This window comes from Euleptes europaea, chromosome 6 (assembly GCF_029931775.1).
Source record: "Euleptes europaea isolate rEulEur1 chromosome 6, rEulEur1.hap1, whole genome shotgun sequence".
NCBI classification, from domain to species: Eukaryota; Metazoa; Chordata; class Lepidosauria; order Squamata; family Sphaerodactylidae; genus Euleptes; species Euleptes europaea.
Window position 1 is genome coordinate 4,591,978 of NC_079317.1, and position 16,297 is coordinate 4,608,274.

The window sequence follows — 16,297 nt, forward strand, 5'->3', positions numbered from 1 at the left end:
CTGTTTGCTGGCCTCTCCAGAGCCTTTTGTCCTCCTTAGCAGGAGCAGAGCTCTCCTTCTAAAGGCCGAACTGGAACTGTGCTGGCCCAGAAGGACACAAGGAGGGGTGGGACTGAGTCAACAGCTGGAATGCACCCCTGTCTATTCCCCCACCCCTGCACTTTGGGAGGATGGGGTTACCCAGCGTGCGCAGCCTCTCCAGTGAGCCATGCTGTTCTGCCAGAGTGTCTAGCTGGCATGGCCCTTGAAAGGAGTCCAACCGAAGCTGCTGCCTGGAGCTGCGCCATGCTTGCCCCGAGTCCCCCGTCAGCTTCAAGATGGCCCCTGCCACGACTGTTCCCGGAGTCAGGGAACAACCAAAGCCAACCAGGTCAGCTGGGCAGTTCATTGTATACCCTTGACCAAAGAACAGTACACCCCTATCTGGGATGGTCATCCTCACCTACCAAGCGTGCAGCTTCGGGAGGGACGCACATGGAGCTGTGAGAGAGGTAAGGGGAACCCGCCTAGCCAGCCAGATCAGCCGAAATCAACCCCGGCGATCTATGGGGTTCTCCCCCACCCTCTGACACTGTTTTTATAACACTGGTACTCGTTATTGCATATTAACTGGCTAAAATTAAACAGAGCCTACTATTTTGACCCTGTGGGGATACAAACTGCAAGCCTTACCATTTCATCCCTCGCTTCCGTCTCTTTTCTCAAAGGGGGTTCGAACTGCAACTTATCAACTGCAAAACAGGAACGTACAACTTGAAATGAATTCCCCTGGGAGAGATCTTCCCCGAGGACAGATCCCCATCATCAAGCACCGACGGTATTAATAAAAGCAGGACAGAAGAACCTACGAAAAGCTCCTCGCGGATCAGGTAAAGCAACACTTTGTTTTCACGCTCGTCTGAAATGAGGTCCTCTGTCCTCTAGAGGACCGCTGGTTGAGGGGCTGGCTCTTCCTAAGAGCCTCCTCCCTTCAAAATATATTTGGGGGCTCATCCACATTAGAAACAGAGAGCAGCTGGTAACAAGAGGTTCTATTTGGCTTCCAGTTGGATACAGTACTGGCTCTGAATGAGAAACAACCGGTTGCGTCTCAGAAGCGGGTGAAGCAACATGAAGAGGGTTTTAACAGTATGTTCTCCCATACCGCAGAAGACCAGCTTCCTCTGGCGCTATTTAGATTATTGTGGGCACTTGGCCAGAACGAGACTCTTCAGCTCCAAGAAACTGAAACATTTTCAGTGGGTAGTTTCAGAAGGTAGCCGCATCGGTCTGCAGTAGAAGAGCTAGATACGAGTCCAGGGGCACCCTAGAGACCAGCAAGATTTTCGGAGTATGAGCTTTCGAGAGTCTGAGGAAGGGAGCTTTGACTGTCGAGAGCTCGTGCCCCAAAATCTTGTTGGTCTCTCAGGTGCTCCTGGACTTGAATCTAGCTATTTTCAGTGGAAGTCCTGCTTTGTTCTCATAATCTGAACTGAGCGCCTTGGGAACCGGATGCCAACTGCTGTTCTTGGGGGCCTTGTCTGAAAGCCAAACTAAACGTGGCTGTGGGCCCATTCCGTGGCCACCGCCATTTCAGATGCCGCCATAGTTCTTTAAAAACTTTTGCAAAGCCTCGATCTGGATCGGGTGCAGGCCCAAGAGCTCCTGCCCCTCCCCCCTGTGCGTTTTCAAGCGCCAAAAGAGCACAAGGAGCTCCTTCTCACGTGGTGCTGGCGGCTGCAGGGTGGCTGTCGCCATGCTCGTTTTGGCCCGGAGGCTCTGCATGCACAAACCGCAGCACAGGGCCTTCTGGGAAGCTCAGGAACGTTCCTGCCCAGCACGCAGGGAGGGGCAGACTCCGAACCTCCTCCCCCAACACCTTCCGGAGCACCACGAAAAGCAAGAGCGGGGAGGGACGATTCCGCAAGGGCTCTCTCTCAGGTCGGTGAGCAAAGCGAGCGCAGACTGCTCAACCTTTTTATTATTATTATCATTACTAACTTTATTACAGCCATTAACCGGTATTACAGAAAAAAAAGGAAAACAGCAGTCCAGTCCAATGACAACATAATTTGAGTCTTAAAACGTTTAACAATGCAACCTTCAACACTTTTAAGACCGCTTAACCTACAATGGTTCTTATTTTATTTCCCTCCGAATCCTGCTCATCAAAAAGCAGAATTTGGCTACTTGGCACGATATCTGGTGGTTTTTGTCCGCTAACCGAAAATCCAGTTTAATTTCATCGGTTTTATCAGGAATCCTATCAGAGGCTTTAAAATTTTTAATCTAACGTCCCTCTAATAAGGACATCTTATGTTCCGTTGTTTCCATCTCACCCAACGGACATAAACTGCTCAACATCTCTGGGAAACAGAAAAGAGCAAGAGTCCAGTACCACCTTCTTCAGATATCTGAAGATATCTTGTTAGGCTTTAAGGTGCTACTGGACTCTTGCTCTTTTCTACTGTTACGGATAGACTAACACCGCTACCCATCGTGGTCTATCTGGGAAGGATACTGAATTGCCCTTGCGGGTTCACCCGGCGGGGGGAACGCTCCTTTAAAAACACCCAGCGAACTCACAGTTTATTTCCGACGCCGTCCTCTCTGCTCTGACATTCCGGTTGGTGGAGCGGATGGTCGGCCGAATAACTGGGTGAGGCTGTCGGGGCCAGAAAGGGATACGTCAGGTGTCAGGAAGGCTCACTCAAGAAAGAGAAAGACAAGAAAAACAGGACTGCCTATCTGCGGCCCCAAACTAAGATGTTAAAACCAAGAGTGACATCTAATTTCAGCATTACGTTTTTGTACCTTAGGTACAAAAACCCTACCCTCCACATTTTCCAACAGGTGAAAGACTTGCAATTAGGATCTTGTGTGTGTGCATTTTTAAAAAATCTAGGAAAGCATCACGGGGTGAGGGCATTTAATCCTAGAATGCGGGGTCATCTGCTGAAGCTGGAGGGTGAGAGATTCAAAACAGACAAAAGGAAGTATTTCTTCACACAACACACAGTTAAATTGTGGAACTCCCTGCTCCAGGAAGTAGTGATGGTTGCCAACTTGGAAGGCTTTAAGAGGGGAGTGGACATGTTCATGGAGGAGCGGGGTATCCATGGCTACTAGTAAAGATGGACACTAGTCATGATGCATATCTATTCTCTCCAGGATCAGAGGAGCATGCCCGTTATAATAGGTGCTGTGGAACACAGGCAGGATAAATATTGCTGCAGTTCTCTTGTTTGTGGGCTTCCTTGAGGCACCTGGTTGGCCCCTGTGTGAACAGACTGCTGGACTGGATGGGCCTGGGTCTGATCCAGCATGGCCTTTCTTATGTTCATATATTCTTTCCTTTCATGCCTTTTCTATAGGGTTGCCAGACCTCCCACTATACTCCTGCTGGCAACCCTTACTGCCCAATACCACTCCAAGTGGCAGCATAATAATTTATTTTTAAAAAGCCGGTGTCGTGTACACCGTGACGTCTCTTCCAGGGCCAACACAGAAGTGACCTCACACAGTTCTAGGAATCACCAGGAACTCTTTGGTGTTACCACCGTCACGGAAAGGGGCCAGAAGAGGAGCTCACCTCGAAGTCGTCGTCGTCCGGCTCACTGTAGTGGGGGTGGTTATCAGGATTGTTCACCTTGTCCAACAGTTCGACGGCCAGAGTTCGAGTCAGACCAGGCTGCCCGACGAAACTATGCTGGGGGGGGGGGGGGAAATGCGCAAAGAAGAGAACTGGCTTAGGACTTTGACTGCTCTTGAAAGGAGGAACTGAGGCAGATGGACTTCTTTTGTTGCATAAGAATTAACTGCGCTGGGAGACAACGGTCCGTGCATCAAAGAAGCCACGTTCACACAAGGAGTTCCTTCCGTCCAACACAGTGCCTCTTAAATTGTGGTCCAGGAACTACCAGTAGCCCCTGGTCCTCCTCAAGATTATAACACATTACATTGAGGGGAGGGGCCGTGGCTCAGTGGTAGAGCATCTGCTTGGCATGTAGAAGGTCCCAGGTTCAATCCCTGGCATCTCCAGTTACAGAGACCAGGCGAGTACGTGATGTGAAAGACCTCTCTGCCTGAGACCCTGGAGAGCTGCTGCCGGTCTAAGTAGACAATACTGATTTGATGTACCAAGGGTCTGATTCAGTATAAGGCAGCTTCTTGTGTTCACGCTTTGGTTCCACATTGCTATGCTTTCTAAGAGCCAGAAAAATTCAACATTAACAGCATCCAAGCTGAGCAAGATTGGGTTGAGCATGGAAATGACCGTGACATGATCAGCAGTGGCTCAACCAAGGTTAATTTCACATGAACACATGAAGCTGCCTTATACTGAATCAGATCCGTGGTCCAACAAGGTCAGTACTGTCTACTCTGACTGGCAGCGGCTCTCCAGGGATTGCTCCCCCATTCTCTATGGGCTGCCTCTCAACAGGCAAAGATGAAATACGAACACCAGTTACGGACGCGGCAGCTCAGATGCTGTACCACACTGAGCAAGACCTCTTTTAAACATATCCCACTTTGTTTCATACCACTGTTACATAGCAGCTATGGAGGATTTCCACGATTGCAAGGAAGCATTCATTTACAGTCAGAAAATACTGATTCAATTCTCCTTGCAAATTTAGGAAGGAAGGAAGGAAGGAAGGAAGGAAGGAAGGAAGGAAGGAAGGAAGGAAGGAAGGAAGGAAGGAAGGAAGGAAGGAAGGAAGGAAGGAAGGAAGGAAGGAAGGAAGGAAGGAAGGAAGGAAGGAAGGAAGGAAGGAAGGAAGGAAGGAAGGAAGGAAGGAAGGAAGGAAGGAATTGGCTGTGGCTTAGTGGTAGAGCATCTGCTTGGCATGCAGAAGGTCCCGGGTTCAATCCCCAGCATCTCCAGTTAAAGGGACTAGGCAAGTAGGTGGTGTGAAAGACCTCAGCCTGAGACCCTGGAGAGCCGCTGCCGGTCTGAGTAGACAGTACTGACCTTGATGGACTGATGGTCAGATCTGGTATAAGGCAGCTTCATGTGCTCAAGTGAGGGAGGAAGGAAGGAAGGAAGGAAGGAAGGGAGGAAGGGAGGGAGGAAGGAAGGGAGGAAGGAAGGAAGAAAGGAAGGAAGGAATAGAATTCTTGTTTGACAGTGAGCAAGAAGACTTCTGGACCTGGTGGGTGTTGATTTTATGATTGCTTTAGGCATGCCCATTCCTGAAGGGGGGAAAAAACCCTTGTTTTAAAAATTAAAAAAGGGGGAAATGACCCATTGCAAACAGCAAGGCTGTGCCACCAAACAAGGCAGTGCAGCCACGCCGCAGCGAAAGGGGGCGAAAGTGGGTTAGGAAGCTGACTAACATCAGCTCCTCCCCTTGGAACGCCCCGGGAATGCTCTCCCGACGCCAGCACGGCCTGCTGCTTCCAGTATTTAGGTCCCAGCGCAGCAGCAGCCTGTGCCACTCCAGGGCACCCAGGCAACAGTGTTTGTGCCACCAGGGAAGGCATAAGTACCCATTATCCCGGGTTAAACAGGCACTTACGCCAGCACAGGGTCACGCCGGCTCCTATGGAGCTTCACCCCCACCCCTCCCCCACAAATGCGCTCTTAGTGTCCTAAAATTGTTTACTATTTCACAGGGTAACCATGTTGGTCTGCAGCAGAACAGCTACATTTACTTATTTAAAAAGGTAAAGGAAGTCCCCTGTGCAAGCACCGGGTCATTCCTGACCCATGGGGTTATGTCACATCCCAAGGTTTACTAGGCAGACTTTGTTTACGGGGTGGTTTGCCGTTGTCCTCCCCGGTCGTCTACACTTTACCCCCAGTAAGCTGGGTACTCATTTTACAGACCTTGAAAGGATGGAAGGCCGAGTCAGCCTTGAGCCGGCTACCTGAAAACGACTTCGAACTCAGGTCGTGAGCAGAGCTTTTGACTGCAGAACTGCAGCTTCACCACTCTGCGCCACAGACTCTTTCTTACTTACTTACTCTTTTAATTTACCTCTGTTAATTTCTGCACCAGAACACAGTTTAGGTGCCATTAACTTTCCATGATTTCCAGTTAAAAACAAATGCCTGTTTATCCAGACTTGCCCAGTCCAACCACAAAGCTATTTCCTGTAACAAGCAAGAAGCACGTTGTTTGTCTGAAAGTCTTTAACGTTCATTGTGCTTTGTAACTGTAAGCGATGCCTCTTGGAGTGAGAAAATGTCTGAAATACGTACCCCCATCAGTAACAATGAAGAAGAAAAAATGCAGAAACCACTTACAGTCAGAAGTCTTTCTGCTGTCGGCCTCTTCTTTGGATTTTTGGTAAGTGCTACTTTGACAAAGTTGTGGAATGTTGCTGACCTTTAAAGGAAATTAAATACGCTATTTTAATCTCAGTTAGTGGGACTGCACGCAGCTCTTATATATATTTTTCTGGCTCTGGATTATTAAAATAATTCATAAAATAAAATAAAGGCAGCGCAGTGAAAATTCTGTTACATTGGAAATTTACATGACTCACCAACAATGTTAATAGCTAGGAAACTGAGAACGCAGTGTCGCGGTTCGGGCCGTTAAGTGCCTACACTCTTAGAATGTACCATTTACTGAGAAATGGCGTTATCTTATACAGCGAGACACCACTAGACCGGAATCAACGGTTCCTAGAAACTTGTTATTGCTTCTAGGACATCTTTTGAACACGCCAATAAATTTATAATAATGGACAAGAGTAGAAGTATATATAAAAAACACATTTATTTACATTATACAATATATGCTTTTTGGTTGCAAAGCCTTAAAATATCATATAAGGATAGACATCATTAGTCTTAAACATGTTTATGTAGCAAGTAATCATTCACATTCTCTATGCCTCCATAAAGGAGTATCTTAGTCAGAATATACTCATAAAGTATCCTTAGTGCAATGCACCTTCATTCAGAATATAAGGTTACAGAAATCCTGTCAAAATATAGTTAATTCTTTGGAGAAAGATTTGGTTAGAAGCATCCTAACTTAAATCATTCAAAACATCATAACATTTCTGTACAGAAGACACACTATACCTTGCTGTGTCATCTGTGTCACCTGGAGTCCTTTAAAGACTTCTATTAATATTCTTAACTGATCATCATTAAGATCAGGCATTGTCTATGTACATGCTATGCATGCTCTTTCTAGTTTAGACAGCAATGCTGAATATATAAATACTATGTGTTAGCTTAAAGCTGTTTACAGTCTCTTTGACTGTGCCAATCTGTGTATGTGCATTGTGCATATCTCACAGAGTACAGAGAATCTCCTTTCCCTTCAGGAACTTCTCTGGTCTCTTGCTCTGAGGAGGTTCAGAAGTCCCTCTGTTAAGTAGAGGACGTTCTGACACAATCTCAGAGGTCTAGCTATTAGCTCTGTATTCAGGATGCTTCTTAGCATTGGTAAGCCAAATAGACTTAGTTTGTAAGAATCCATAAATCTGATGGACTCTCAGTGTTCCAATTCATGGAAAGATCACTGCACTTAGATTCCTATTCAAAGAATAGGAATTCTAAGGGTCTCTATCCTCTTCTAGGAATAGAGCAGTCTCACAAGAAGACTGTAAGTAAGATATGTTGAAATATCCAGATCTTGATATTTCAAGATATCTCTGAACTTCTGTCCACGCAAGGATCAGAGTTTCAATGTTTTACATCTCAAGCCTATACAGAAGCACTAACTGATATCTAAAGTATCAATTAAAATGTTCCAAGCACCAAAAATTGTATAGGAAGCCAGTGGTGGAACACAGCATGCAAAAGCTGTTGGCCTGTTTGCCAGCATGGTTAAGAGCGGTGGTTCGGAGCGGTGGTCTCTGATCTGGAGAACCGGGTTTAATTCCCCACTCCTCCACATGAACAGCGGAGGCTAATCTGGTGAACTGGATTTGTTTCCCCACTCCTGCACATGAAGCCAGTTGGGTGACCTTGGGCTAGTCACAGTTCTCTCAGCCTCACCTACTTCACAGGGGTGTCTGTTGTGGGGAAGGGAAGGTGATTGTAAGCTGGTTTGATTCTGCCTTAAGTGGTAGAGAAAGTTGACATATAAAAACCAACTACTACTCCTCGTCTTCCTCCTCCTCTTCTTCTCCTCCTCCTTCTTATATAGTGGAGTAGGACCACACTGTTATTATGGAATTGTAACCTCTCGTCTCTTGCCACGTGGTCCTGGGGTCTCCTTGAGTCAGTCACAAATTGACGGCACACAATTATTATTATAAGTAATCTTTAAGGCCTGGATAGCCCAGGCTAGCCCAATCTTCAGATCTCAGAAGCTAAGCGAGGTCTGCCCCCGTTAGTACTTGGATGGGAGACCTCCGAGGAATACCAGGGGCCTCACCCGGATGTAGGCAATGGCAAACCACCTCTGATCATCTCTTGCCTTGAAAACCCCATGAGGGGTCGCCAGAAGCCTGCTGCGACTGGATGGCAATTTCAATCACCACCAAGCTTAGTCATGCACATTGGTGTGTGTGGGGGTCAAATCAAATATATACCAATGGGGTTTAACTAAAAAACACATGAATGCATGAACACATGAAGCTGCCTTATACTAAATCAGACCCTTGGTCCATCAAAGTCAGTATTGTCTACTCAGACTGGCAGCGGCTCTCCTGGGTCTCAGGCTGAGGCCTTCTACATCACCTATTTGCCTAGTCCCTTTAACTGGAGATGCTGGGGATTGAAACTGGGGCCTTCTGCATGTCAAGCAGATGCTCTACCACTGAGCCACGGCCCAACCCCAAATAATGGTAGAACACATGAAGATGCCTTATCCTGAATCGGACCCTTGGTCCATCAAAGTCAGTATTGTCTACTCAGACCTGCAGCAGCTCTCCAGGGTCTCAGGCAGAGGTCTTTCACATCACCTACTTGCCTAGTCCCTTTAACTGGAGATGCCGGGGATTGAACCTGGGATCTTCTGCATGCCAAGCAGATGTTCTACCACTGAGCCACAGCCCCTCCCCTGGGAGAAGGGGGACAGAATAATTTTGGGGGGATTTCCTCCCCATGTATTTTCAGTTTTTCTGATGGAAGATTTCTTAACTAGAGATGCTAGGAACTGAATCTAAGAATTTTCTGCAAGCAAGGCATGACGAACAATACAACTGAACTATGGACCCTCCTTCTCTAACCCATGGACCCCACATAGTATTTTCAGTGAAAATTTGTTGTGTTTTAAATCTCTTTTTTGGTGGCAAATGTAATGGTTCGTATCTTTTTCCCAAAAAAAGAGGAAGGGTGGGAAGGGTCCATGCAACTATTATGCAAATAGCAAAACTGTCTGTAAGAAAAAGAATGTGGTTTCAACTCTCCGGGCGCTGGAAAATGTGGCTAAGTTGAAGATCAAAACACTGGCACTACACAACAAGGAGAAACAAGAAAATGGAGAAACAAGTAACCTCCAAAAGGGAAGCACAACTGAGCTTCAGCTTGTTTGTGGGGGAGGGGCAGCGTTTAATTTCTAGCATGAGAGGGGTCAAGGTTGCGGCTTCCCTGGAAGAACCGCCTCCGGCCTAAAAACCTCTTCCCTGTACAGTCACGCATCATCAGATCTTGTCTTTTAAAACCACGTTCCTGAGGCTTCAAAACAGCTGAGCAATTCTCTGTCCTACCCCCTGCTAGTTGTACGCAAGATTCCGCAGAAAGGCAGAGGCAGAAGAAACCTACACGTAAAGGACCGCTGGGGTATGTTGGAAAATACAATCGAGGTCAGAGAACATCCATCACGTTCCAATAAAAATCAAGTTTAACAAAAGGGACCTCGGACTGGGAGAACTTGACCTCGGACGAGAGGATGGCAGACAAATAATGAGTCATGAAATCACGTCCCACTACCTTGCATCCTTGGCCCCGTTCACTCCCTGTCCGGTCCTGGCCTGCTTTTTCCTGGGCCCTCCTCACCTCAGCTCCCTTCCCTCTTACCTCTTCTTGCTGACAGAAATCTGCTTCAATGTTAATCTCAGTTTTATCCCACCCTTCCTCCAAGTTGTTCAAACTTCTCCCTTCTGCCATTTTTTCCTCACAGCAGCCCTGCTAGACAGGCCAGGCCAACGGGCCCAAGGTCACTAAGTGAGCATCATGGCTGAGTGGGAATTCAAAGACGAGTCTCACTAGGTCTAGTCCGATACGCTAACCCACTTCGCCATACTGGCTCTCTGATCTGCCCTTCCCTCGAATACCTTTTTCTCAGCTCAGTGCCTCGTTTTCTTCACCTTTGGATTCCCTGCCTCCCATTGCCTCAGCTTCCCCACACGAGGCCGCCTTATACTGAATCATACCCTTGGTCCATCAAGGTCAGTAGTGTCTACTCAGACTGGCAGAAGCTCTCCAAGTTTTCAGGCAAAGGTCTTTCACGTCACCTACTAAGTGATCCTTTTTTAAGAAGAAGAGTTGGTTTTTATATGCTGTCTTTCTCCACCATTTAAAGGAGAATCAAACCGGCTTACAATCACCTTCCCTTCCCCACACCTTCCCTTCCCCTCCCCTATGAGGTAGGTGGGGCTGAGAGCTCTAAGAGAGCTGTGACTAGCCCAAGGTTACCCAGCTGGCTTCACGTGGAGGAGTGGGGAAACCAACCCGGATCACCAGATTAGCCTCCACCGCTTATGTGGAGGAGTGGGGAATCAAACCCGGTTCTCCAGATTGAAGTCCAATGCTCCAAACCACTGCTCAACCACTACACCATGCTGGCTCTCTGGAAACTCCAGGGATTGAACCTGGGACCTTCTGCCACTTGGCCATGGCCCCTGCCCTCTTCAGCTTCCTAGTGATCGAGTCCCCTTGGCGGTTCTTCCCAGCCAAACTGACCCTTCACTTCTCTCACACAAGGCAGCGCTCTTTGTAAGTGTTCCATAACCTTCTGGTTCCATGACATCACAGCAACTCAGCCAATAGGGACTGGCTCTTATAGACACCCAACAATTTATCACAAAATGCTGCCGGCAAAATTCCCACTGGGTACATTAGTGCTTCTTGACTGGGGAAGGAAGAAAGGAGAGCTGGAAACTGGGGGAGGGGGGGAATGCCACAAATCACTGGTGAAGGACCCATCCAATCGGACATGCTAGTGGTTACGAGGACATCACCCTGGCGATTAAACAAAAGGCCAGGCAGAGGAGCAAGTTAACAGGCAGACGGATTCCCACCATAGGGTAATAAATCCTTTTTGTTAGGCCTGGTGATACCATCTGAAAAGAATTTATGCACAGGAACCATGGTGGAGGAGTAGAATGAGACAGTCTTTCCCAAGCGCTAGAGATTTCCAGCACTAACCCCCCTTTTTCTGGATTAGAAATATAGCATACAGACACACTCTTGATCAGTTTACAGGACAATAGGCATGCATCCTCCTTCAAACCATGGAACAGACCGGTTACTCTTATTTATTTATATAAAACCTTAAAAACGTTAAGTAAATAAGAGGCGGAGGAGTTGGTTTTTATATGCTGACTTTACTCTACCACTTAAGGGAGACTCAAACCGGCTTGCAATCGCCTTCCCTTCCCCTCCCCACAACAGACACTTTGTGAGATAGGTGGGCTGAGAGAGCTCTAACAGAGCTGTAACTTGCCCAAGGTCACCCAGCTGGCTTCGTGTGTACATGTGGGGAAACAAATTCAGTTCACCAGATCAGCTTCTGCCGGCTCATGTGGAGGAGTGGGGAATCGAACCCAGTTCTCCAGATCAGACTCCACCACTCCAAACCACCGCTCTTAACCGCTGCACCACGCTGGCTTTCCACGTGCTGGCTTTCCACCCCATCAGGACCCCAAGGCAGTGCACGTGAAAACATTAAAACATTTGAACGAATAGAAACAGCATTTAAAATTATAAAACAATTCGATAAAAACACATAGACAAACAACACCAGAACTGGGGAGGAGGGCCAGTAACTGTTATTGGGGATACACCAAACCAAACCAAACAAAACCTCTTCACCCGCTGGTGGAAGATACCAATAGAGGGAGGCAGACGAAGTCTCCCTGAGGAGGGAGTCCTGAAGTTCTGGTGCCACCACCGAGAAAGCCCTTTCTCAGCTGGTCGCCCTTCTAGCCTTCGATGGTGGAGGCAAACAAAGCAGGGCCTCCAAAGGGGACCGGAGCATACAGGTAGGTTCATATGGGAGAAGGCAGACTTTAATATGGCTTCCTAGGTCCCATTCGCCCAGTAAATTGTGGGCAACGGTGATGCTACGGCTTTTATCAGTTGTGCTGTGGGCAGAGTCAAAGGATCCTCACGTGTCCTCTTCTCGAGGATGATGTCACTATGCATAGATTGGCAGGAAAAGGGGTGGGCGGGCAGGTGGACCAGTACAGCAAAGGTCCTGCGTGCTCTGAGAGGCGCAGAGTGGTGAATATATCTAACCTGCTGGCTTAATTTTTCAGGCATAATGAGCCCTTCTCGTGAGACATTAACAGTGTGGTGTAGTGGTTAAGAACGGTGGTTTGGAGCAGTGGAGTCTGATCTGGAGAACCGGGTTTGACTCCTCCACATGAGCAGCAGAGGCTAATCTGGTGAACTGGATTTGTTTCCCCACTCCTGCACACGAAGCCAGCTGGGTGACCTTGGGCAAGTCACAGCTCTCTCAGCCCCACCTATCTCACAGGGTGTCTGTTGTGGGGAAGGGAAGGTGATTGTACGCTGGTTTGATTCTCCCTTAAGTGGCAGAGAAAGTCGGCATGTAAAAACCAACTATTCTTCTTTTACAGCCTGGGATTTTTTTTAAATACCAAGGAATCTTAACTATTTATTTCCTGCTCTTGTCCTAGCTAAGGCCTGCCTCCACAGCAGCTGTGAAGGGGCTATGTATTTAGAAAATCTCTATGCTGCCAGTCTAGAGACCTGCTCGAGACAGCTCACAAAGGAAATAAAATCATGAAGACAACAGCCCAAGGATGATCAATAATAAACAAGCCAAGGGCATTAAAATAGTAACAAAATTTCAGCAGCCTAAAATGATATTCATAAAACAGTTGTCGAGTTGTAAGCAAAACAATAAGCAGTCACAGATGGATCTTTTCTGTGTTCTAAAAGGCTTTGAGGTAATTGCCAACGAGCCAGAAAAGCAACTTAAATTACTTTCCGCCATCTGTGGGTTATTAATACAAGCTGACAAGAGACCATTGATTTATAAGACAAGATGGGGAAAAGATTTATTGATTAATATTTCAAATGAAGAACAGCTTGCTCTGTGTGAAGGCGTTAAGAAATGTTCTTTAAATAAGAGAAAATATATTGAAAATAGTATATAGGTCGTATTTAACCCCAGACAGGACTGAGCCCTGACCTGGATGGCCCAGGCTAGCCTGATCTCGGCAGATCTCAGAAGCTAAGCAGGGTCAGCCCTGGTTAGTATTTGGATGGGAGACCACCAAGGAATACCAGGGTTGCCGGGCAGAGGAAGGCACTGGCAAACCACCTCTGTTCGTCTCTTGCCATGAAAACCCCAAAAGGGGTCGCCATAAGTCGGCTGCGACTTGAAGGCACTTTACACACACACACACACACACACACACAGAGAGAGGATTGAGAAAATAGGAAAACATCATCTACAAAGGACGCTGGAGATATAACAGTAAAAAATGGTTCTCGTTTTCATATATGGTGGCCAGGTCTGGTAGAAGGGTGGGTTTAAGGTATTGGAAGACATTTTAAAAGAGAAAATACCACATGATCCTAAATTCACCCTTTTAGGGCATACTCCTAAGATAGCTGAAACCGGAATTGAGAAAGTTGGTTAAAAATATTTAGCAGCTGTTAGAATGACAGCACAGTATTGGGGTGGGGTGGGGGAGAAATACTCCCAAAACTAATAGTTTGGATACACAAAGCCTGATTCATTTTGCTGGTGAACAGGATAACGGCAATTATGCAAATACGGGAGGGCGAAAGGAACACGCAAGAAGATTTTATTAAGATTTGGCAGCCATTCATTACATACTGGAATATAATTAAACCAGAGGGAACTGCAAAGAAAGAAATGTTGAGGTGTACAAGATTACAGTAAGTTACGCATTGCTAAAGTTGATGTGGTTTGATTATATAGATTTTCATACTGGTATATTATGTGTAATAATAAAAAATTGCCATAAGGGCTTAAGAAAGAGCGAACTAGGGATTTTATTTTTTTTAACACGGAGGCAACATTTGGCTGGAGCAAGCAATGCCTCTTCGAGCACGTTATAAAAAGAAAGGAAACTCCAGACTTACCATTTTGTTTTCTCCTTTAGCTTTGGCGGCTGAAAGTTGCTTTTGGACATGAGAAAGAGGGCCCTGAAACAGAAGGAAACGTTCCCAAAGTTTATAAGGCACAGGGGCTTCCTTCCCTACAATTCCAGCGTCTAATTCCATGCTGCCGCCCAAAAAGGAAAGGGGAGGAGAGCCCCTCTGCCCACTGACCTCATAGGGTGAAGGTCGAACATGGGCGGCTGCAGCTCCCCCAGTTCGATGGCCGTTATGCCCACGGCCCAGATGTCACACAGCTGGTTGTAGCCGCCGTTCTTCTCCACAGCTGCAACTTCCGGGGCCATCCTGAAAGGGAGATAAGGTTATCACTAGAGAGTGCCAGTTGCAAGGCCTTTCCACTCCCCGAGTATTTTCTCAGCGCCCATGAAACTAAACTTGGCATGTCCAATCTGTGTTGACCGAAGTGGGTCATAGGGACACTATCAGCTGTGTTCCATCTACAGTGGTTCCCAATATGTTTCCAGACAGAACTCAAGGTGCTGTTGTTGACCTTTACAGCCCAATGCGGCTTCTGGCCAGCATCATTTAAGCCTTCTCCCGTATGATCCCACCCCACCACTACGGTCATGTTCAGAGTCCCTGCTTTGAGTGCCCCTGCCTTCTGAGATTTGGAAGACAGCAACATGGAAGAAGGCCTTCTTGGTCGTGGCACCAAAACTCTTGAACTCTCTCCTCAGTGAGATTCATCAGTCCCCTTGAATCGCTATCTTCTGCCAGTGGATGAAGACTTTTTTGTTTCTTTTGTTTCCCTCAACGATCCCTCCTTCCTAACCAATGTTTTAATTGCCGTTTTGATGTTTTGTCTGTATTCTAATTCTTGTTTTTTTCATTGGGGGGGTATTTTAATGGCTTTAAAACATGATTTTATCATGTAGGTCTTAAATTGTTAGCCGCCTTTGGTGGCCCCTGTGAGGGCAGAAAGGTGAGATACATTTAAAATAAATAAATAAATAAATAAATCCACACTGCTGGACAAATCCCCTAGCCAAAGCAGGAGGTCTATTGAACTCCTGTGGAGGGGGCGCATTCAACCTGTTGGATTTCAAGATCCGCAGGCCAGAACGAACGGACTGTATATTGACAGACTCGCCGACACTTTCCCTCAGAAACCTGGGCAGCTTGAATCCAGACAGAAAAACTCTGCTTGCAGAATAATTCCCAGGGTTCCTTGAGGAAAGACTCGACGATTCAGTTTTCGTTGCTCTGTTCGCTCCAGCAAGTTACATGGGTAAGTTCTGTTGTCAAGCAACATCGAGTTGAGATCAGGCCGAAGAGAATTAGAAGGTGAGTTTAGCACGTCTTTGGCCCCAACTGAAGAGGCAACCCCCAGAGGAAAGCCAAAGTGTCCCCATTGTCCCCCTTCCCCATTGAACTGAGAGGGTAGCTCTTTGGTTCCTGGGAATGAATGGGAGGGGAGTTGTTCTCCAATTTTGTGCCCCCCCAATGGGGTTTTGCCTGCCACTGAGCCTGTAAATTTGTGATCTTGGAAAGCTGTGACTCAGTGGTAAAGCATCTGCTTGGCATGCAGAAGGTTCCAGGTTCAGTCCCCGGCATCTCCAGTTAAGGGGACCGGGCAAGTAGGTGATGTGAAAGAAGTCAGCCTGAGACCCCGGAGAGCCGTTGCCGGTCAGAGTAGACAATACTGACTTTGACAGACCAAGGGTCTGATTCAGTATAAGGCAGCTTCATGTGTTCATGTGTCCAGACAAGATGGGCCCTAGAGACTTGAGCCAGCTAAGAAGAAGAGTTGGTTTTTATTTGCTGACTTTCTCTACCACTTAAGGGAGACTCAAACCGGCTTACAATCACCTTCCCTTCCCCTCATCACAACAGACACCCTAGGAGGTAGGTGGGGCTGAGAGAGCTCTAACAGAGCTGTAACTTGCCCAAGGCCACCCAGCTGGCTTCATGTGTAGGAGTGGGGAAACAAATCCAGTTCACCAGATTAGCCTCCACTGCTCATGTGGAGGAGTGGGGAATCAAACCTGGTTCTCCAGATCAGAATCCACCGCTCCAAACCACCACTCTTGACCACTATACCACGCTGGCTCTAAGAACATA

At 47.1% G+C, this 16,297-nt stretch overlaps 1 protein-coding gene across 2 annotated transcripts in view; it reads right to left on the bottom strand.

Moving 5' to 3' along the window:
• MAP4K5 (mitogen-activated protein kinase kinase kinase kinase 5) overlaps positions 1-16,297 on the bottom strand; it is a 101,012-nt gene that overhangs the window by 32,427 nt on the left and 52,288 nt on the right. For both annotated transcript variants that reach the window (XM_056850692.1, XM_056850691.1), the window contains exons 9-14: positions 14,390-14,521; positions 14,201-14,263; positions 6,233-6,314; positions 3,572-3,688; positions 2,566-2,644; positions 673-731 (exon numbers count right to left, since the gene is read on the bottom strand). In XM_056850692.1, the coding sequence (XP_056706670.1) occupies positions 673-731; positions 2,566-2,644; positions 3,572-3,688; positions 6,233-6,314; positions 14,201-14,263; positions 14,390-14,521 (532 nt within the window). The remainder of the gene's footprint in view (positions 1-672; positions 732-2,565; positions 2,645-3,571; positions 3,689-6,232; positions 6,315-14,200; positions 14,264-14,389; positions 14,522-16,297) is intronic.